The 24664-nt window shown below is 38.5% G+C and overlaps 1 protein-coding gene across 5 annotated transcripts in view; it reads right to left on the reverse strand.

Moving 5' to 3' along the window:
• Positions 1 to 24664, reverse strand: part of opcml (opioid binding protein/cell adhesion molecule-like) — a 275155-nt gene that overhangs the window by 62284 nt on the left and 188207 nt on the right. For all 5 annotated transcript variants that reach the window (XM_018755365.2, XM_018755367.2, XM_018755369.2 and 2 more), the window contains one exon: positions 949 to 1184. In XM_018755365.2, coding sequence (XP_018610881.1) covers positions 949 to 1184 — 236 coding nt within the window. The remainder of the gene's footprint in view (positions 1 to 948; positions 1185 to 24664) is intronic.

Genomic DNA, 24664 nt, shown 5'->3' on the forward strand with positions numbered 1-24664 from the left:
AATGTAAGAATTGTAGCACTGCAGAGCATACATAAACATTTAATCCTACTCATTTTTTTTTTTTCTTTAAATTGTGCCCTTAACTCATTTGTCTAAATGATCTAGATTGCAGACAGCAACTGAAGGGCAAAGGTGTTAATTGTTTTTGGAAACTAAGTGTAGGAGAAATGGATTGAATTGAAAGTCTGGGTATTGACAGCTGATTTAGTGAGGCCTTCAGCTAACAGAAGGCCAAGACCCTTTTTGGCTCAGCATGTTACCAAATCAATATCTATCAACGATTTGAAATTAAACCAAGATTAAATCCCAATTTCACCAAGAAGCATCACGTTTGAGTGTATGTGTGTGAGGGTGTCACTTAATTAGATCACCCTCTTCAAAGAGCATTGGAGTTTTTCCATCACTTTCATTCATTTTGCACAAACAGCAGTTAGAGCTGTAACCTTACAGCTCCAGGGACACAAGTTGAATCCGAAGCCCTGCTCTGCCCCAGTTTACGTTTTCTTTTGGTGTCCAATACTGGATGGAAAGATGGATGGATGAATAAGCTCAGATGTAATCTTTAATAGAAATATCAGAGATTTAAACCTAAAAAAGGTTTATCCTGGAAACATAAATACTCCAGAACCCTTTTTAATTTTGCAGCAGCAGCCCACAGTATTGCAGCTCCACACTATCACCTCTATTCCCACTTGAAGATGCCCTACTTGCAGGGTCAACAACCTGGACTTGATGGCCTGGTTGGATGCTTCAACTGAGTCCAAGTTTAAGACTGCAAGGACAGCAGCAGTACTAAAATAAGAACTAAAACTGAAAACTACTGAAGTTATACTTCACATTTCATTCAGTTTGTTTTGCTGTTAATTGGAAAGCAACTTTTTTCAAAATGTTTTCAATCACTTTTCATACCGGCAGAGTTATCACAGATTAAAGAGATATAGACAATACCTTGTACGATCAAGTGAACTCTAGAGGATTTGGGCTTCTTGTTTGTCAGGACAGAGCACACGTATGGCCCCTCATCATACACGTTTACGTTCTGAATTTTGATGCTGTACTCAGTGATGGCTGTGTTGTTGAGCAGGATCACACGGGGGTCTAATGACCACTTGTCACGTCCCGCAAACAGGATGGTGGTGCGATTCAGCCAAGCTACCCTTGACACCTTGTTGTCAACAGAACATCTGGAAGAGAGCAGACAAGAAGATTAAGGTGAGACACAAAAGAACCAGGGAGAACACTACTGAATGCATTATTAGTGAACATGGATGAAGAGACTGACAATTTTTGGGTTTAAATTTATTTGCCGTCAGGTCATCATAGGAATCTAGCCTAGTCCAGTTTTCCTTCTGGCATTGTTCTTAATGTGGCCTTGAATAAAGATATCTCTAATCCACGTGAGATTATCATGAATGGTTAGTGGCAGTATTAAATTAATTTCGCAGTTCTGTTAATGCTGTGTTTTCAGAACATGTGACCAAGTAAATGTCATCTATGTTGGTCTTAAAAAGTTTATGTACTTTTGTGGCTGGACTGTGTAGCTTTTTTGAGACTCATTACAGTTCATGTAATAGAGGATTATTTTAACTGCTCACTTTCACAGAATGTAGTGTTATTGGCGAGTCACAAAAATGTGTGCAAATAGCCATTGCATTAATGTAACATTTACTGCATTAATGCAGAGAATTAAGAGAATTAAGAATTGTGTTGTTTTGGCTTCTGATAGCATGACAACATGCATTTGGAACATAAAGTTCATCTGAAATTGAGGATTCAAGAGAAATTAAGCACTGACAGCAACTATGATTTGATTGTTCTGTATTAGGAAAAAAGCTTGCTTCAGCTGTACATTGTGAATTTGTAAAGTATAATTTCCTTTATGAAATATGCATTAGGATTTTGTGCTGGCCAGTGAACCATTGACCTTAACCATAACAGCCCAACAGTGAGTCCCGTTTTGTTTTTTTAAAGCCACGCTGCTTAACACAGTGACCCTTTGAAAGCTGACTGTGATAGATCAGACTGCAGATCTACCAGCCTAATCCCCTGGACTGTAGACCAAATTGGATAGGATAAAACAGACATTGTTATGCGTGATGCATTAAGTAATTTATTAGTCAAATGGTTACTGTGAGAATCAATTAGATCATTCTTTAACACACATTATGGCAGCTTTGCTACCATGAAGTGTTTGAATCTGTGACAAAAAATATAGAGAATCTAATGCTGAATTACTATCCAGACATTGCAGAATAAAAGATAGATAGATAGATAGATAGATAAAAGTTTTCTGAAACCAACAAAAAAGCATTTTCACACAATATTGCATTCTACTGCCATATCCCTGTCTCCGAAGAATCTCTGAACTGAAAACAAAGAAACAAACCAACAAAGTTGGTATATTCTCCTTCCAGGTAAGCTTTATTGTCCATCTGTTAACCTCACAGTCCCTTTCTATCTCTTTTTCTCTTTCTCTATATATGTGTAGCTCTCCCTTTCTTCTTCTCTTCCTCCTTTTCTTGCGGGCAACACAGCTGGCACTCTTACCCTCGCCGCCCTCATTAGTGTGAGGAAAGGCAGCTGTGTCACATTCACATGGGGCTTAGCGGCTGGGAGCAGCAGTGATGAGGAGAGACATTCTGCTTTCAGTTGCACCCGCCCACACCCCCTCCCTCAATGCGCTAATTGCAAATGCTTGTTTAGTTGTCCCTGTCATTTCTGCGTTTCTTGCCTCTAATTCATTTAAATCACATTTAAATGTATTGGAATGAAGAAAGAAGTGCTAAGTGCACAGGCAACTTGGGGAATACCTTCTGCTGACACGGAGGTCTTCCAAGATGTTCAATCTATAGCAGGTAGTTCTACACATGATTTCACTATCTGAAACTACTGGAACAGGGCAACTGCCTTCAGCCTGAGTGAATTGACTGAAAAATTAAATTTGTCTAAGACATCACATAATTTAAACTTTGAAGATAATGTAAAAGTGCAATTGTCTTCTGCTCAAACATTATTAAAAAGGTTTGAAAGTTGCATGACTGCTGAATTCCTGCTAACCCTGAAACACTTGTTTGATGAGCAGCGTTCACTTGAACATGGACTCAGTGACTGGTCTTGAATAGAAAGCATGGAGTATGAGTGAGGTACACATAAGAGAATCGATGATTACTTATGAAATCCAAACAGGAAACCATTTAAAAAATGACGTACAGGCTCGTTTCAACACTGGAGAAAGAGTCAATCAAATATTTGTAAGCCTTGATTTTATATACTGCATGTAGAGCATTTACAAGTGAGATAACCTAAGACCACTGAAGACAAAATAATAATAAATTCTTATTGTACTCCAGCAGTATTTGTCACATATGACAAATAACTGCCAGCGGAGTAAAACACCCCGCCCTGGGTCATGAGTACATGTGTAGAAAGTGTGATTGGGGGTGTGACCCAAAGCATCACTCATGTCAGCTACTGGTACATGACGTAAGTTCACAGGGCAACTCTATTACACTGCAAAAGTGCAGTAGGACACTGACAGAGACTTGAGCAACCTGAGTAAAGCAAATGAGCAAACCTGCAATGATGAGGCTCTGCCTTCTGAAGCAGATAGAGGATGGAGTTAGGTTGCTGGTTTTATCACCATTTTATGTCAGTATCATTACCATTACCATTACTTTGCTGGTAAGTGTTGAGACTAAAGAAACTATTAAAATATGTATATAGGTATACTGGCTGCAAAGGCAGATGCTGCATGACCTTTGTGCAACAGCTGTGGCACGGTCACACACTGCTGTGGGGTAAGACACTGGAGTGACTGGACTCTCAGTGCTTGGACAAGGGCATCAGGCACACAGACCTATAGGAAAATGGATACAAGTAAGACCAAAAAAACCTAAGGATGGAAGAACACGAGTACGGAAAACTAGAGTCCTTACCAGAGACATTACACTTTGAGTGCTTTAGAAGCAGACTGTACATATTAGCAGAACAGCATGAATCTGAGACACACACCTATATTCTGCCAAAACCCAGCAGAAGTGGTATCAAATTCAATGCCACAGAGACATCCACATGATGCTGGAAGACTCATTCAAAGGAAGTGCCTACAAGAACCATAAAAGCAACCACGCTTAAGAATACAGAGCAAATAATGCAAAATGTCAGTGATGGCTGGCAAATGTCTGTCAACCAGGAGCTTGGAAACCTGTAGGGTTTGAACCCTTTGAAGGCTTTCAGATTGATTGATTTCAGAACAAACTAGGTAATCAGGGTAAGAACACCTATCATGAAAGTGAAACAGGCTATCAAACAGGAGACTGCTGTGAGAGACATATATCACAACAATACTCAATAAAATCATAGTGGAAAGTGCATTAAAAATCATACAAAAATATATGAAAGACAACCGACAAGCTGATTCCTGCATATGGGCAGGAAATACTAGCATTTTGTGCTTGGCTGAATGCATTAAGGTCCAAAACGGCTTCATTTCATTCAGCCCAAGAGTAACTTTGCTGCAAAACCTGAGTGGCAAGTGAGCTGCCAGAAATGCCTAAAACTTGGCAAATCTGACTATGTTTTTTTTTACATTAACATAGCCTGGAAGATGGTCTATCCAGATGATGGAAATACAGCTAGTTTTTCCAATGCCAGAAGGCCCCCCCCCCCAGTCAGAACATCCTATGACAATCTGATCTAATTTCAGCAGTGCAGTTAAGGCAGCAGAGGGTTTGAACTTGGCATGTTGATGTTGTCCGGCTTCTGCAAACAGGAATAATGACAAGACATGCCAAGCACAACAGATGATGCTGCACTCAGAAATACCAATGCTGTCTTTATTGGAAAATGAAACATCACTTTAGAGATTTGATCGAGGTGTAGAAAATCTCAATTGAGAGCCCAAGACTTCATCTACATTGAGACTTAATTCTGGAAAGCCCACTCTTCCTAGAAAAGGAAAACACTAAAACACCGGCATTAGGCAATATTTAAATTTCAGAGCAGCAACACAAGGTCAGTGTTATTGTAGTGACTGCTTCTGTTCAATTCTGGAGCTCCACCATTCTTATAATTTATACATTAATTTATTTAACACCTGCGATAGGGAAGCACCCATATTGAACAGGGGATAAAGAAGTTGTTTTCCCAGATGACTGAACCCTTGTTCAACTTATTTGTTCATTTAGACTTTCTGACTGAAAATGACTACCTTAAAAAGTAATTTACAAGTTATAGTTTGACTAAATACTCCCTCGGTGTTATAAAAAAAAAGAAAAAAAAAACACCTCAATGAAAGTGAACAAAGGAGCAAGATAAAAATGCAAAAACTGCTCCTCCAGAAAATGCCATTTTACCTGTATGATACAAACTTGAATTCTTATTAAAATCCAAACAGATGCCACACTGGGGGATGGAATGGCGCAGTTTCGAATGCATCTGGAATGTCAACCTTTGCAGGCCATGCAGCTAAACTTGCTATCTGAATCATGCATATGGCTGTATTCACAGGCACATAATGCAGAGAAAACCAGCCCAGGTAAATCAAGCTATTTAAAAGGACTTTGCCTGTTTGCCCGTTGCAAAACTGGTCTGGCAAAGTGAAAAACGAAGAAACTGCAGCACAAAATGTAGCTTGTAACATACATATATATAGCTATTTATATATGAATTTATGTACAACTGAGGGGGCGTGGTGGCGCAGTGGGTTGGACCAGGTCCTGCTTTCCAGTGGGTCTGGGGTTCGAGTCCCGCTTGGGGTGCCTTGCGACGGACTGGCGTCCCGTCCTGGGTGTGTCCCCTCCCCCTCCGGCCTTACGCCCTGTGTTGCCGGGTAGGCTCCGGCTCCCCGCAACCCCGTATGGGACAAGCAGTTCAGAAAATGTGTGTGTGTATATGTACAACTAGTGCCAGTGAAATGTTTACCAGAGTGTATGGATGATGCTTTACTGACTCCCCTACTTGCTGACTTGTGAAAAGTTGAAGTAAGATACAGAAAGAGTTTTTCAGAGTGAGCCAGCAACGGATATCCACGAGTGGTGTTGGGAAAAGATGCACAATCACACCATGTTTATAATGCATTACTTGCTAAAAACAAAGCTACTGAAGTTTTAAAGCAGCTGAACATGTCAAACTGGACACTCTTTGTTAAATGCGGAAAGATGCCTTTTTGTGCGGTCTGCGTGGAACAGATGTGGCTCTAGGTATATTAGAAATGGGACAGCTGGAGGCAGCAAGAGCCCTACATGATGGAGGCCCAGCTTAGATGGGAACCGCTGAGGCTGTGGGAACCTCAGCAGGAGTGACCAGCTAAAGGGAATCAGGAAATGGCTAAGGACCATGGGGGCCAAGAGTAGCTCCTTCCAAGCCCCGCAGGTGAGCATTGAATCCTTCTGCCAAGGCCGACAACGGTTGTGTTTAAATCGCCCTTCAAAAGGCTCCCACATCAGGCGAGGAGACGGGGGGAATAGAATGAGCAGCCAAAGCAGCAGTTTGCCGGGGCCATTTGGATCTCAGAGTAGGTAATACGAACGCGACCCCTTACTGACCCAGAGATGGCAGCGGAAGTGCAACTCCACGGGAAGTCTTATCAGTAAATGTATGATGCACGTTTACATCTAAAAATAATCAAAGCATGTCTTTGAGACACATGCTGGGAATCACCTTCTGCCAAAGAAAAACCCTCAGTACTTAATTGTATCGCAAGTGTAAAATGGTGGAGAGAAGCAGATGAATGACAAAACAAAAACCAAACACATTCACATGCAGCTGTAAATCGAGCCAACCATGCCACTTTTGTTTATGTTTCCTTGGGTGTGATACAATAATTCATTTGAAACAACAACCTGCGATTCCATACATATTTCTGATCCCCTTTACAAATTACTGGATGTTAATTTCACCCATACAACAGGGATGAGATACAGCCAGGGAACTGTGACAGACTTTACTGAAAAACCCTGTCTTAAAGCTGCTTATGGAATAATAAGCAAAACGGTTGAAAAGAAACTTAAATATAATTTTTCAAATAGCCAGTTTGTATGAGGGAGAAAAGGTGGGAAGAATGTAGAATTTAACAGCATTCTATTATTCGTACATCAAAGAAAAAAATATTTAACATTTGTAATAGGATTGTCATGTCTTATTGCATTGACGATCTTGTAACTAAATTAACAAACAAGCCAGTTTCCATGAATACATTCTTCTTTTTCAGCTTTGATACTGCCCTCCTTCTCGGTGAGCGAGGAAAATGAATTGAAAGGACACACTTTGCTGAAGCTGTTCACTAACAAGGTTCAGATCCACTAAATGCAACAGCAGGGTAGTCATTAGAACACTTGAATGCAGTAGGATTCATTTTAATACCATCCAGTAATGGTTGTGATTTCACCAGGTCATATTAGTGACAAAAATAATCAAAACTGCAAAAATGAAAAAGCAAACGAAAGTCTGTTGCACCATGATACATTTTTTAATAGGAAAGGCTAACTGGTCTTATCAGATGTGCAGTATGTTGAGCCACTGTGATAAAATGAAATAAATAAAACATCTGACTGCCACGGCCACTTTGACATGTCTCTGGATAATGGTCCTTAAGCCAAATGTTCATTGAAAAAAGGACTGTAACTGTAAGATGTGATAGAATTTTGCTGTAACATTAGACAGCAACACAAAAAAAGGAATATAAAAGAAGGGAAAGTTGAAATATGCATCAGTGCTGGTTCTCTATTGAAGGGATCCATTTTGTTGTAAGAAAGAAAAATATCAGTGGTGCTTTTCTGAATGCATCTATAGAGAGCAGATGTATGTCCCAGTCAGATGGAGTTTAATAAGTTAACATCGTCATTGACTGGACAGGATCAGCTGTTCAGGGTGTTAATGGTGCTGCCACATTGCTGTTGTGCACATTAATTCAATAGAATGTCAGCTGCATTGGCCAAGGAACATTAATTTGAAAAATATCTGTCCAGCAAATGTAGACCTTATCACCTTGACGCAAAGAGTGATCAGATTTTTTTTTAAAAATTTGCCAGTTTTGGCACCATAATGTGACAGAACTATAAGTTTATTCTTCAGAGTAAGAGAATTTCACTTCTTGTACATTTTTCTTGGAAATTCATGTGAATCTTCTTAAAACATATTTTGAATGAGTTGAATGAATAGTCTGTGCCCTATATTAGAAAAAAAAAAAAAAAAGAAGTACTAATTCAGTTTTATAGTTACCTACTACAAAAAAAGGATGCCAGCTTGATTCTCATTTTAGTTTTTTGTGACTTAATGATCAGCTAAGAGATTACTGCATCTATCAGTGCAACATGCTCATTTGCTTTGCCATTCTAGACATTTAGAACATTTAAGCATTCGTTCGCAATATCACTGCTGACAACTGACATCTGCCTGTTGGATACAATGACCTTGGTCTTTTCCCTCCTTCGTCGCAAGTCAATAGTACATTTTCTTTGAGCCAAACAGCTCGCACTTGAGCTGGATTGCCCATGGACATGGATAATGAGCCTATGTGGAAGGGATTATGTAAGGTTCACCATCTTCTCTTGAACCCTCTGGTGGCCTCTCAGCTCGATACTCGTAATTTTCATATCGTGAGTGCCTCCCTCTGCAAGCCTTGTGCTTGCCTCAGGTACTGCATGGCCAGACTTTCATGGGATCTTACTGCTGTACAGTACCTGCTGTGCTGGAATCCCTCCATTTTTAATGCTCAACGAGTCATGCCACAGCAGCAGGGTTTTCTATACCACTTCCTATGATGACAGTTCCTAGGGAAAACCTACACTGGTTGGTACTATTTCTCAGTGCTGAGACTATCTCCCCAAACTGGAGACCACTTAACTGTTAATTGAAACACTCAGTGACTTCGGTAATGTAAATACACTGGAGTGTTACCCAAACCAGTCTGCTGCTAGTCTCTTCTCACTCAATTTATTAGAATACCAGTTATTTCTAAAGACACCAATATATTTCTAAAATGATGATGTTTGCTCCCAGCTTTGCAAGTTGTAAAATCATATACTCTACACACAAAATTAAATTACATAATGTTTTCAAATGCCAACAGGCTGTGACAGCTTGTTCAGTTTGGGTTCATTTTGTGTGTGATAGACATACCATCAACAGGTTTCTAAATGCAATTTATTCCATTTATTTTAGTATCAGTTTTTATTTCCCATGTGTCAAATACGTGCTCTGGGCCTAGCCTCTCTGGAATTTAAAAGAAGTGAATAATACTATTTCAATGGATGTCCAATTTCAATTAATTCTGAGAAATTACTAGTTGTGCTATAAATTTATTTATTTTTATTTTTTTATGATTATTGTTCATGTTTGTCTTGTGGTAAAAGTCCAAAAATTCATAAAACATGCCTAATTGTGATAATTCACAAAAAGTTAATTAAACATTTACTTTTTATGGAAGAAATACTTCAAGAGATAGTCTGCAATTCCAAAACAAGCATATAAATTATGTTTTTAAATTGCAATATTATTTTGCATAAAACTCTTTCACTACTGTTGCATTACAATTTGAAGAGTCTAAAAAATTAAATAGCTTTTCTTATTCATAGCCAAAGATTATAAGAAAAAACTTCAGAATGTTTAGCATCAAACACATCTAAAAAGACTGCTTATTGTATTAATTTACCTTTCTACCATCCTATTAAAATGCTTTGGTTACAGCAGAAATTATTTTAAATATAATTTTACAGGACTACAGAATAATGATTAAATTGCAATATAGTAAATGATGATTTTGTATTCATGCATGGCGGTGTCGACACAAACTTTACAAGTAATGCAAAAAGTACTGATCGATCACCAAGATTATTCTTTCCTTTAAGATCTGCTTCTTTGTTTTCAGCCACAGGCGTCTCAGTGATACATAAATCTGAGTGACCTTGTGTTGTCAGATCTTGCTGAGCTCATATAACTCCGGTTTTGTTGCCATGTTGGACAAATGCCGCACCATTTCCACGTCTGCACCCCATTCATCGTAGAAATCTGCCTGGCTGAGCTGCTGTCAACCGTTGTATATCTAATTTTTGTCAGATGATATTGTTATAACCAAACTAGGAATTTGAATGAATTTAAACTTTTATAATGATGACCAATCAAAGCTGAACAACACCACTGATTCGAGAAAATTGCAATAAGAATAAACTGAATGAAAAATAAAAGAAGGTAAACTGACGACTATAAATTTAGCAACTAAATAATTAAAAGTAAATAATTTTAGTAACTAAATTTATAGTAGCCCAAGAATTAATTTATGTAGCTAAAAGGTGAATATAATACAAATAACTTACATTATTTGCACATGATGTGAAACATAAATAATAAAGAAAGAAAGAAAGAAAGAAAGAAAGAAAGAAAGAAAGAAAACAGACTTTCTAAACGGAGCTACAAAATAGAGTTAGAGAATAACACTGACAACGATGCTGAGATAACATTTAAATTGCAACAGGCCATTGCAACAGCTACCTTACATTCTGCTTTGTGATAAATTTACCTGAGAGCTGTTTATTGCAACAGAAAGTTCTTATAGGTTAGCGGACTAAAAATGCAGGTGAATAAGCTGGAGGCAATGGTGACAAGAGTCCCCTGGGAAAGGAAAGACCTCAGGGCAAATGGGACTTAAAGGAGAGGCATGGGGTTTGGCGTTTACTGTATACTTCAATAAATTGTATTCCCCAGAGTGCTTTGCCATACTCTGCTGACCACAGGCATCAGGGCAGGGTGACAGAGAGGATCATCCCCCAGAACATGTCCATATACGGTGTTTTTTGTTTTTCGACAGCTCATCCATTGTACCATGAGCTCCATGACAATACAAGGTGCTTGCATACCAATACAAGATTTATAAAATGGCAAAAAATGCACAAGTTTTATGAATGGCTTGAGAAACATTTAGCCATAGTATAGCACTATCACTGTGATTACTCAGTGTCATGTTATTTAAATCTGTGTAAAATACATTTGATCTCTTTTAACATTAATAGTTAAATAGTTTCTGGTATGACAGACCCCTTCATCATAATAGCATAATCGGAAAGCACATGGACTGCCACACCAACTCAGCTTTGATGAGAAGGGGATTCGCCGAAGCACCCTTAACCCAGGATATGAGTTAGGCCTGGGTGCACTTGGCTCTATCATCCCTTCCTTTGTTCCTTGTGATCACGTCCTATGCAGCAGGTTAATTTTACCCTTTCATTTTGTTCTCTAGTTCGGTGCTGCCAGGAGCAATCATATCGTAAGTTTTTTATTTTTTCCTTCTTCCAGGCAGACAGCACCTCCAATTCAAAGCCATATAACACAATGAAAGGGAGAGGCTGTAATCACAGTGCTTGGTGTGGCTGGGTGGGGGTGGAGTTGTGGGGGTATTAAAAGGAAAGGTCCAGAATGATGGGTGTTTGTCTCTTCTCTTTTTTTCTTCCAGGGCCGCAGGTATGAGCTATGGAGAGGTCATCAAGTTTCGCTGAAGGTTCGAAGTGATTGCAGATCATTGTCAGTGGACGGGGCCACTCAGGTCCCAGGGTGAGATAAATGATAACTGAGCCTCTACTACTAGGTGGATTGATGATCATCATTACTTTTCGGTGCAATGTGTGCCAGCAACTTTGTTTGGCCCTTCAGATAACAGGAACATATAAATGACCCCCCATGACCTGCTCAGAGAAGACTGGCCATGCAGCTGTGAAAAAACAAAGCAGAGCATGCAATTTAATGACTGTCTGAAAAAGAGAAAGAACAAAAAAAAAAAAAAAACTATTATGTTCATTTAACGTGTGTATCAGCTAACTGAATGCAAACTGCATGTTAACATTCAGGAATTTTCAAGGTGCCATTATGCATTTTGCACCCGAGGTAGTTCTGAGAAGATTCACTGCATCGATGCCTCCACTGACCTTGATTTCCACATTTTGATTATAATAAAATGTTGTGCTTGGGCTGACTAATATACTTCTTGGGGCAGGACTGAAAATGCTTTGGCAGTGGCAGAATTGTTAAGAATAATGCCTGTTTTTAATCAATTGTCACTCTTGAATCTGATTTAATTGAGGCAACTCAAATTGCACCTCAGAAATACCCATCTTTATAGAATTAGAAAGTTTCTGTATTTTAACCAGGGGGCGTGGGGGAGTGATGGTGATGATAGACTGTGTGTGTGTGTGTGTGTGTGTGTGTGTGTGTGTATGTATTTTAACCAGTTCATATAAAAACTAATTTTCTGTGTAACATAACAGAATAATAATGCACTTGCTAAGATACAGCAAAAGTCTGTGAAAGTTTTCATGGAACTTGTTTATAAGGTTAGTGCTCTTTGCCTTAACTGATCTTAAATACAAGAGAGCATGGAAAAAAGTAAAAGTATGCATGGAACATCATTACTCTGTTGTAAGTTTGAATAGTCAGACACAAAGGGCAAGCAGTTGTGCTTTGAACAGAATGATGAAACCTGCTGCAGACGCATTGCTCTGAAATACAGCAAATGTATGCACAGATGCTTTATGAGTGTTCTGGAAGTTGGGAATAACAGTGATACTGGACTTAAAAGTCTCAGATGAAGAAAAAAAAAAACTCTTCCACTAAAACCGTCCCTGGATTTCCCAAAAATAGATGAAACGAGGATGCAGCAAATAAATAAGGCTTATATATAAAAACGCACAGTGAGAAAAATGCAGAGGGAAAAAAAAAAAAAACATTTAAAAAGGATTTGCATTTGCGGTGGATTAAGCTTCCTGAAAAAAGGCTGTTGCTTGTTATACAAAATTAATCTCATAAGGCAGTAACTGGTAATCAGTATGAATGTAAATACAGTATATCAGCTTTTAGAACATTACAGGGCAGATTTTGCCTTTAAGTGATTGAAAACCAGTCCACTGTAGTGTGATAGGTTTGATTAAGGACAAATTGGACGTTGGAGCCTGAGATAAGTGGAAAGCCCCTCCTCCAATCCTCCCCAAAAAAGTAATATAATGAAATGGATAAAGGTTATTTTTGTCATTTTTAGGGATATTCCCCTGAAACACAGGAGTCATACATTTAATTAGAGCACAGGTTAACAGTTGCAGTTCCTGGAACACTGGAGGAAGTCTTTATCTGACATCCTCTTTGATTGGCTCAAAGGCTGTAAAACGTGCAATGTCAGAACCTTTCAGCGATGGAGCTTCACAGACCACGCAGGGTCTCCAGTCAAAATTCATGTTAGCCTTGGCAGAAACCAAGGAACTGAAACTGTGGATCTACAAAGGAGTGCTGGGACAGGTACTAGGGGTGTTATTTATTTTAAAACAGGATAATACAGAAGTGATGTCAAACAAGTAATATAACCTCAATTTCAAATTCCACCAGCTTCGCTTCATTCATTTTGCCATCTTCCTGAATGGTTGACTAACCTCCCCGTATTTTTGGAATTCATTGTCTGGGTGGTGTAAAACTCAGACCTGGCAGACCACCAGGGCTATAAAGCACTGGGGAAAACCCTTTCTTGAACTAGCATTAGCGTATTGAAAATTAATATCAGTCCCTTGATGGCCTGGGAGCTATACCCAGCACACAGTTTCACTTTCCACATCATTATGGAGATGATCTGCTCCTCTGCTTTAATTTATTTAAAGAACCATCAATAGCTGTAAAGCTATTATGGCTTTGTGCTAACCATTGTATGCAGAAGTGTGTGTGTGCATTGGTGTGTATTCGTTTCTATGTGTAAAACTTGAGCATTTAATTGAACACTACTTCCCAGTAAAAGCTATGATAAGATGCAGTTAATGATGAAGATAGTAAACGTTATAAATGTTATAACATTAAAATGTGCATTGCAGTGTATACAATGTGCACACACTGGTAAACAGCAGGCCTCTCCACTCTTGCCATAAACTGTAATCCACACAGAACTGGACCCCACAGCCACATTGTCAAATGACCAGTAATTACGGAGTGTGCTTTTTCCAAATACTGAACACTATGGCAATGAACCCTTTGGGCTCCACAATCCATCCAACCATAAAGCTGTGGTTTTATATGCACATTTAAATGGAACCAAGGTTGACTGAGAATCTGTACACAGTATATAAGCTTTCATTTTCATATTGTTCTAAGTGTAATGTTCATATAAATAGATTGTGAAAAAATACTCGCATAACCCACATAACTACTGCTATGAAAGGCCATCCAGATTTGCAGCACAAGGCCCTACGAACATCTGAACTATTTCCAAAAATGACATTTGCAGCTGAATTTAATATCTTACGATTCCTATTTTTCAAATAAAATGTGGGGTCGAAGAAAAATAACCCCTTCGCAGAATGAGAGTGAAAAATAAGCAGACACTGGTATTTGTATGGTTTATGTTGATAAAAGTGCTGTAACGTACATCTGCCAGTTTCAAAAGAATAAGGTTAACTTCATTATTGAAACAGTTGAGAAATGTACAAACCAATGCATCCAAAGTTTTTTCTTTTTTGTATTAAGTGCTATATCTAGATAAAACACATTTTTTATCCACCCTTTAATTCAATTTACTTCTCTTTTTTTAGTTCAACTAATGAGGAAATTGCTATTCTAGAGATACACTTCACGGATATCTCTAGAACAAACTCCATTGCCAGTTTATAGTGTTTTTCATTACTTATAGCGTGTGGTTTTCAACTAATCAGTTTATACCATGGCATTTTCGGGATGAGAAAGAAAGGATCTGTCCCCCAACTCCATTCTACCTTACATCTGGTGGAACAAGATGTTTTGCCTCCCTTGCACATTGCACATACTAGGATAAAAATAGAAGATAAGAGAAGGAGGGACGGTTCAAGTCAACCATTGCATCATGGCAGAAGCCTCAGTGGCCCCGAGCACTGAGAGATGGGCTACATGTGCACCAGCTTGGCAGCAAAGGTATCAGAGGAACTCACTGACTGCCTCCAGGGCGTCCATGTAGATGTGCGTGGGGTCTCGGCCCTGCAGAATCAGACAGAGGATCTGACACAGCTAACTTGGGGTGTAATTGGGATGAAAAAGAAGAAGAATTCCTTTATAATATACTGTCCTTTGTGGACTTTCTTTTTTTACTGTCTTTTGTACTGTGTGAACTACTGATGGAATAAATAAAACATGGGTAAAGGTGATACACTTGGAGACTTTTTTCCTTTTTTTATAGTACTTCTGTCCTTAAAAAATAATTTCTGTGATTTATTACATTTTGCTCTTTTTTCATGAAGCTGTAGTTGATAAATGTCATTCCCCTCAGGACGACTCTTTAAGGAGGATGTGCTTAGTGACGATTACAGAGCGGCAGCAAATGCATAATGCAAAGTGTATTGATTTGATTGAATGAGTCCATCAGGAGTTCATTCTCACTTTAACTGTGGGAGTTTTTATAAACACTGGTATAGACTTGGGGGATGTGGTGGTGCAGTGCTGCAGTCGGTTTGCCCAGTGCCTGCTGCGTGGTGGGTCTGGGATTCGAGCCCTGTTTGGGGTGCCCTGCAGTAGACTGGTGTCCTGCCTGAAGTGTCTCCCCTCCCCCTCCAGCCTTGCACCCTGCGTTGCCAGGTAAGGTTCCCGCTTGCTGTGACCCTGCTTGGGACAAGCGTTGGTTGGTATAGACTAGTTAGTGCAGTGTGACATGAGCTTTTTTCTATCTAAATCTTAAAAACAAAATTAAAACTGTTTGTTAAAAAAAAAAAAAAAAACAAGCAGAAAGTAAAATCACTGTTTAAAAAAACAATTCCAACACATATATATTCAAAATGTTCATACATGTTCAATGCTCCACACAAGCCATTTTAGATACAAGCCATATAAGAGGCTTTTAAACAACAGAGAAGTGGTAACGAGCGGAATTCACTCCACCATGTTACCGTATGGTAAGTTTTAAATGCCTGTACTAGTACTGTTTTGTTGACAAGGCAATATTTTAACATGGTTGATATAGTACAAGTTCTTGAGAGTTGAAAACAGAGATAATAAAGATATTCATAAAGAACGCACAAGGGTGCCAGTTCCTTTTACTGTTTCAGTTCTATTGTTTCTGTTGTGTTTAGTCCCAGTTCTTAACCCTAGTGGATCTACAAAGGCCAGGGTGCATCATGGGGGACACACTCTTCACCAGTATATACACTGCATCTCATCATAATTCCAGTTAAGTTTTGTATCAGCAATGATAATATACTCTCCTCCAGTTGAAGAATTAATTGATTTAATTGGGTTATTATGGTATAATGAAAATCAGACACCACATGGCCCTTCAGGATAGGAAATCCACACCCTTGACATACAGTAAACGCTACAGTTGTCAATTGTCAGCGATGTCAGCATCCCCATATGGCTACTCGCATGGCTAAGCACGTAATTGCATTTAATCAACTGCTCTCAACCCCACCCAGCGCCACGGAGAAATCCGGTTTCTAACTGCATCCACATCCTTGCCGTTGGTGATATTTCATCTCTCATTCAGCTGTAAGGTTCTCCATGCCAAGGCAGTTTAACAGAAACGGTTCTGTTTATACAAATTAATTGACTCATTGATTTCAATGTATAGCTTTCTTTAAAAGGCCTGCTTTACCTCTACCTTTGGTCCCAATATACCAGTGCTCCTAATACTAAATACTGCAATTGCTTAACAGCATAGATCTGATCAGCTGCCTGTTATACGGCGGTGAGGAAAAATGGCGGGCTCACAGACATGGCTGGCGATCCTGGCATCGATGTGTGATACTGTGTTTCAGCTGCCGCTGGGGAACACTGTGCTCTTTCTGGATTGGTCGTGAAAGAGGTTAATAGAAAGCACTGTCAGTGTCAATATACCGTTGTCACAAAACCAATTACACCAGTGATGAATGCTTAATGTTTGTTTCATTTAGTGATTCACTAAGATCAAAATGCATCGTGTCCTACTGGCCATTTCATCTAAATACATTGCTTCACATCTGCATACACTTATATGGAAACTTCTTCAATCCATTTTTCAGTATAATTGCCTTATAACTATGCTTTTTATTATTCATGTTTGCACGGGTTGGGTTCATGAATCAGCTAAGGCGTTAAGCTGATTGCATTTGTCTCTTCACACATGATGCTGAGGACTTTGCAGAAAGCCTTGCAGAGGTCTTTCTCTCCACACAAAGTTTCTCTCCGAACAACTGCCTTTTCACTAAGAAAAAAAAAAAAAAAAACGCCACAGATTTAGGCTGAGAAAGAGCTTTGAGAGCTTTACAGTTCAAGTGTGATTTTTTTTTTCTTCTCTGTCAGGTTTTCACATGGCTACGGAACAATTGTTATATACAATTTCTTGCTGCTGTACTCAAGGGTTATGTTAATCTACAGCAAATAAATTTTAAGAACTTGAGGGGCTGTGTTTGCCACCTTGTTAAGATTCTCTTCAAAAAGTGTGCATGGTAAGGACCTCTTAAAACAACAAAAGTCTTGTTCAATGGATCATCAAGAGGACCTCCTGTGTATTTGCTCAGGAGCCTAAACTTCAAGGCAATGGCTTTTATTCTGTTTCATTCACATTGCTTTGAATTCCCCCTGAAAGCTGCAGGGATTTCCAGGTTATTTAAATCAGAACTGGGAGGATGGCTCGGGAAAACGGTATCATTTACATTGCATTTCAGAGTGTTCATGTTGGAGGGTGTTTCGAAAAAAGCTATAGTCAGAATAGCATTGTGGAAAATATTAAGTCTATATAGAGTGTTTAAACCCCATGCTTCTACACTAATCGTATAGACACATTCCAGCCTCCAAATGTAGACTCCGGTACTGCCTTGTTCTAAACTGGTGCAGTACCACAAACAGAGCAAAGCTTTGCTTGTCTTGCCCGTCACCTTCAGCTAAAGGAGTGTGACCTCTGTCTCTGTGGTTTTTAGTTGCTGTAACGATTTCATCACTTGTAACATCTAAAAACCGGTCCCTTACTGATGTTACAGTGTGTGAGCAGCAGCATGTGCCTGGTCAGTGACCTATTACAAATCCAAACACAGTTTCGATGGCGCATCTGTGACATTATCCAAAGAGCACACCGACACCCACGTCTCGTGAGCAGGCTTCGGTAAACTGAGCTAATGGTCCGCAGACAAAGACAGCAATCCTGGCGCCTACAACAGGATATTCATATTCCATATGCTCTGTCGGCCTCAGCCAACGTCGGCTCTGTCTCATGGGGGCACTCGATCCATAGTGCATTTCTTCTTCCGTTACAATATAGCTCTGTTATATTAATATTTAATCATACCATCCCTACTAGAACCAATGCAGCAGAATGGCCTCCGTTCTAGCAACACTGGTACAAACTAGATGTAATGTTTAGCGCTCCTGGCGAAATACTACCTGGGCTCTATTAATAGGTAAAGAACAGTTCTGTTTGATTTAAATTAAAGCAAACCATTAAATGAACTGAATGAAATGTGATGAAACATTAAGGGAAATAATGCTGTTAAAGGTGTTGCCGGGTAGGCTCCGGTTCCCCGTGACCTCGTATGGGACAAGCGGTTCAGAAGATGTGTGTGTGTGTGTGTAATGCTGTTAAACAATATGAATGTGATAAATCAGAGTCTAGCAAATATAACATCCATTATTTGTGTTGGTAACTTATGCTAAGAATAAAACTGTCCTATTCACCGTGTTCACCTACTGTTAATATACACACTGAAACCTTGTCTCTCTTGAAGGCCTGTATTTGGTGCTTCAGGAGGTATTTTCCCTCTGTAAATGGTCAAAGTAAATCTGAGAATGAAGTTGCTAATTTATTAACATAATAAAAAGAAGACTATATTGGACTGAAAATCTGACACTTCTGATTAACAGTGATTAAATCCCTTTCTTCATCAGGACAATAACTGGTTTGACTTCTTTTAACTGAAAAATTTCTTACAAATGAACAGCCTATGCTCTGTGTTTTTAAGGGTGGTTCCAGTAAAATACAAACTAAGGTCAATTAGTTTGTTCATAATTTAATAGTATACACATTTATACGATATGTTACACAGTCAAAACATGGTACAATGAACCAGAACATAACCAGTTAACAGATTTTTAAGGAATAGGATTTTCATGATGCACGGGCTCCATATTGATGGAGTATTTCTAATTCCAGTCTGGACAGTTGTGATATTTGAAATTAGTTGAAAATTTGACACGTTGTAATTTTTTAAGGGTGGCAACATGGGAATGTTAAACTGAATTCCAACTGACTGACCTGTAAGTTTCCCAATTATTGCAATTACTTCAGTCCCAATATGCTTCCCGCGACGGTACAGCAGCAGCTACCAATAATCATTTCAGTGACAGGTTAAAAACAGCCAGATGGCATGCTTTGGCTCTGATGCATATTTATTAAGATGCTGTTGCCTCCTGTTTCTGTTCTTTCTTGCTAACAGTTATATTTTTTCAGTGTCTCCTTTGTCTTCTGGATCCTCCTCCCGCCTCAACTAACCAAAAACTTTCAAAGAAAATTTGAAATGAAAGTTGGTCTGGATGGAAAAATAAGATGGAAAATAACAATGAATAATTAATGCCTTGGAAGTGTAAATAAATGCAAGTGTGGACACAGATGGACCAGAACTGCTTTCACCACACATTCTTCTGCATGAAGTGCTCAACATCCACAGCGCTAGAGTCTCCTCCCATGCTAGAGTGGCTGCATTGTCTGTAATGCTAAGACCTATTAATTAATTTATGTGTAATTGTGAAGAGCAGCAGTATAAAGAATGTACTTTGTGTAAGCAAAATTTTAGAAGGAAAGTGCCCAGATATAAATTAAAATTCATGTCACATAATATTCATATTATGCTTGATCAAGATATCATTCAGTCCACACTCAGAACAGCTTTACATGTGTTTTAGCAATATACGCATATAAAAATACAAACATATTTCACGTTTCACATTAAAAAAAAATTTAAAAATTCACAAAAAATTTCTTGGTGTTTGATATTTAAAGCAAGAACTCCACATATTTTCATCATCTTTCTAAGAATAAACATTATCCTTAAATTAGGCAGCATCCTGACATGTTATGAATATATAAGAGATTTCATCTTCCTTTTAAATTTGAAAACCATCACATTTGTCATTCACTTCATGGCCAAAACATAACGGCTGATCTGAAAGACTGACCCAGGAAATTGACGTTGTCAAGACAACTGAATCGTGGACAAGAGGTCACAAGAATTTTTTTACAGCCCATTAACAAGATTAAACATTTAGAGAAACAGCAAAAGAAAATTTAAAAAGTTATAAATACTGTTAGAAAGGAAGATATTAATTTGAATAAGAGTAATATCACAGGGGGGGTGTGGTGGTGCAGTGGCACAGTGAGTTTGCGGTGGTGCAGTGGGTTGGACCACAGTCCTGCTCTCCGGTGGGTCTGGGGTTCGAGTCCTGCTTGGGGTGCCTTCCGACGGACTGGTGTCCCATCCTGGGTGTGTCCCCTCCCTCTCCAGCCTTATGCCCTATGTTGCTAGGTAAGGTTCTGGCTCCCCATGCCCCAGTATGGGACAAGTGGTTTCAGGATAATGTGTGTGTGTGTGTAATATCACACTAAAAAATGCATAAAACAGATTAAACATTTGCTTGTATTTCAGCATTGAATTAATCACAATTGAAACATGATCTGCGTTTTCAGACATGCGGACAGAAAATACAAATCTAAGGTTTTCTTTTTGCATAAAAGTTAATTCCGGACTCAAAAGGTCAAAAGGAAAACACATCCTTTGACGCACGCGGTTTCCAAGACCATCTCTCTCCTTCTCTTCCCCCTTCTCTCTAGCACATATCCTTTTCAGGATTCAGTAGCAAAGCTTCATTGTGTATAGTTCTGCACAGTGCCAACTGTACAATCAGTGTAGTATTTTTTACTTTTATTTATCTTTTTTTTTTTTAATATCTGAAAACGCCATCCTGTTGGAATGGCCTGCCATTTATTTGCCAGACTCTGAGCTCGCTGCCCTTTCTGTCAGGCCTGTCAGATTCAACACACTAACATTCTATTTGTGTCATTTTTCGTCCACAAAAGTATTCTTTTAAGGCTCCACGCCACCTTGATGGCTAACTAGTCAAGTTGAAGGATTGACCCGCGACGGAACGTGGCGATACTCCTCCTTCATTTTGCATCCTATCAATCAATGGCAGAGACATGGAGACGGCATGCCAATGAATCTATCTGCATGCTCTCGACAGTACCCCTCTCCTCCCACAAGACAGTCTGTGAATCATTCTTAGAGGCCAATTCAATCATCTCGAAAGGATTCGGCCACAGAGATTCAAACAAAAAAAAAGGAACGAAGGTTGCGTGCTTTCATTCTTTGCACATTTAAAATAAAACACAAAAATGTTGTGTAAATTATACTGCCATAACTGCGTTATTGATTTAGTGTTCCTCTAGCTATGACTAAAGGATTGGATTCCTTTCCTTTAGTGTTTTGCAATTGAATTTGGTTCTTCCACAAAATAAGATTATAAATGTGAAGCGAGCCACAGACTCTAAAGATTTTGGCTTATAGTATTATCATCGCATTATAATCAGACAAATACTTCTGTGAGGAAGAACTGATTTACAGACTCCTCCTGAGTGTGCTGAATTATGCAGTCATTCAATCGAACTCACATTAGTTAGTCTCTTGGCCATAACTATCTTTAATTATCTGTTAATCTTGTTCCTTTCAATCATATTTGTTTTCCCAGTACTCCCATCTTCATTTGTGGTGCCTGTATTATAAAAGTGATTTCTCAGTGCAACGAAATATGTAACAGTAATAGCTCTGACAGCTGTGTTCTTAAATCTAATATAAACTGTAAGACATGCCACAGAAAAAAGTGAAGCCTAGGTGCATTGACATGCAATAACTGTTCCGTAATTTACGTTTGTGAGCTACTAGAATAATTTCAGTAAGTAGCATGACTAGGACAGTCCAACCTGAAGCTCTTGCTATATTTAGGTTCTTGTAAAAGAACCCGCAATGGTCTACAAATACAAAAATCATAATATATATCCATAAAATTTGTCCCTGGTTCACTAGAATGGCAACATCTATTTCAGATTTTTTGTTATATACATTTTGACTTTTCAGAAAGTCTGGCTATATTAAAATGGGCTTGTTTGAACCATTGACTGAATTCTGACTGTGACTGCTGTGCTGCACAGAGAACCTGATACAATATGGCATTAGAGGCTTTTGTGCACTGAAAGAATTCTCTCAACTACAAGAGCACCCAATTACAGTAGAATAGTCCCTGAGCCTTATTGACTTTGCATTACATGCAAGCTTTCGTTGCTGGTGGATATTTTTGTTGATATATATTTTCTCCACTCGCTCCATTTTATGAGCTAACAAAAAAACTGATTCAGACTCCCTATAACTGTTTAATACTATACAAATACAGATGTTTCTTTTTTTAAAATCAGTAATACAATTTAAAACACACATTTCTAAAAAGAAAAATCCCTATTTTTTTTATAACCCCTTGATTGTAATGTTACATGGAAGTTCTGTTCGTATGAAACATTAATTGCACAACTGCCTGAACTATATCTTTGATTGTAGTAACACTGTTATGTCAGTGTGCTGTTAAGAGCATGCTGCGTGATGAAAAATAAGCCTTAAAAACACAAGTGGCAATTATGGGTCAGTTGCCGGTTTGACTTGATGATCTAGATTTACAGCAATGAGTATTTCAAAACAGAAATCATGATTCATTTCAATATTTCATATTTCTCTTAGGGAAGCCATAGGAGGTTTTCAAAAATAGGTTGGAAGGATACCTCACAGAGAGTGATACTATAGCTAATAATCAAGTGCGGAACATATGTGGTAGGAGGGGAATTGTGTGGTATTTCTTTGTGGTGAAAGCTGCAACAGAATTATTAGTTAAAGCACAATTTAACAAAATCAGGGGTCTTAATGAAATAAAAAGGGAAAAAAAAACATCAGACAGTAGTTAATTTCATTTTTATTATCTTCATCATCTTCACCATTGTATTTATATTTGTTCCCTCTGTTGGTTTTTTTGGCTGTAATCAGACTACATTTTGAACTTAGCTGCTTGTTTCTTTTTAAACCTTGCATGTTTAGCTAACAGTCTCGACTTTGTTATCATCTCACTAAACTAAATGGACAGTTATAATTTGTTTACTAATGAGAACAAAGGCATTCATTAATAATAGATTGTTTATGTACATTTGCACTTGCCAATAGCAAAAACGATGACAAGCTGAAGATGGCAGCAGCGTATTTAAACATTTTGAATATTTAATAACCCTCTTTACACATAGGGATTGTATTAGACAAAGAACGTCAGTGAATGGAAAAATGAAGGCAACAGTATGTTTGTAAATTGTTAAACGCAAATGTGAAACCCTTTCAAAAATGATCAAGCATTCTTAGCACTGCAGTGCCAAAAATTCACCTTTTAATTGAAATTCTATGAGTAAAGCCTAAATTCAACCACAAATTGTTGTTTCTGTGTTTGGATGCCTCTGAAACAGTATTCCTATCCTTGGTTGGATTGCTGTGAAACTGAAATCAACATGAGATATGCTCCTGAGCATGGATCTAATGTACACTGGTCAACTGCTTCTTTACTATAAGAAAGTTATCTCAGGGTATTGTTAATTATCTAGAAAAGTACATTATTGTTTATTATTATGTTGTATTGTTTTCCGAAACATACAATCACTTTAGAGAAAAGCATCTTCTAAATGAATATATGCAAATATAAGTATTATAGTGTTTGCCATGACTGTTGAGGTAACGTATCTTGTTTTTTCCAGGCAACAATGGCAAACTTTAATATTCTTAAAGGATGGATGCCCAGAGAAAAGAATCAATTTCCACACAGTATTTCAGAATTGAATTATGTGTATCAGTACAGTAACTTTTACAGAAGAGAGACAAATGGCAATTTATATATAGGCCCCTATAAGTACAATGAGGCAATGCCAGTTCATTCCACCTAAAATAGAGTCCAAGTGTCATTGCAATACCCGTAAGTCACTCTAGCCTCATTTTGCTGCTGGAGGCTATGTTTTGTTATTGGAATTCACTATCAGTCCCTGCAGGCATTGTGGTGGAAAACAGCATCCCTTGTCTCGCTGCACAATGAATGTTTGGGGATTTCTATTGCAGAATAATGCGAATGTTGTATATGCTTGATAAACACCTCTGTAATGTAGGTGGATCCCCAGAGTTCCCCAGAGCAATGACACAATCAGCCACTTGCCATAAGCTAGGGTATTCAAATTGATTTCTGAGTTACGCTCTCAGAGCAAGAAGGAGCACCACTCCTGGGCTCCAATCCCTTCTTTTCATTACCTTGGCTAAGTGTACTGGACAAGAAATTATATTTAGCCCACTGTGAAGGCACATCACACGAATTAATATCTGTACTTTTATAAGACTAAGTCCCTCATAGCCAGATTTACATTTGTGGGATATTCAAGGCTTACAGTGGTTACATTTATAGCCATAGAAAGTCCAGGGATATTTCTAAATAGGCACAGAAGTGAGGTTTTAAAGAGAAGGTTGTGAGAGTATAGTATTAGGCTGCCCCCTACCCTTAACAACAAGCTTTTGATCACAAAAATCTCATGAACCTTTGCAATTTGCCGTGTACTGCTCACAGCACCCCAGCACCACCAAGACACCAAAGTGTGGGCTCA

The sequence above is a fragment of the Scleropages formosus genome, chromosome 4 (assembly GCF_900964775.1).
Source record: "Scleropages formosus chromosome 4, fSclFor1.1, whole genome shotgun sequence".
NCBI classification, from domain to species: domain Eukaryota; kingdom Metazoa; phylum Chordata; class Actinopteri; order Osteoglossiformes; family Osteoglossidae; genus Scleropages; species Scleropages formosus.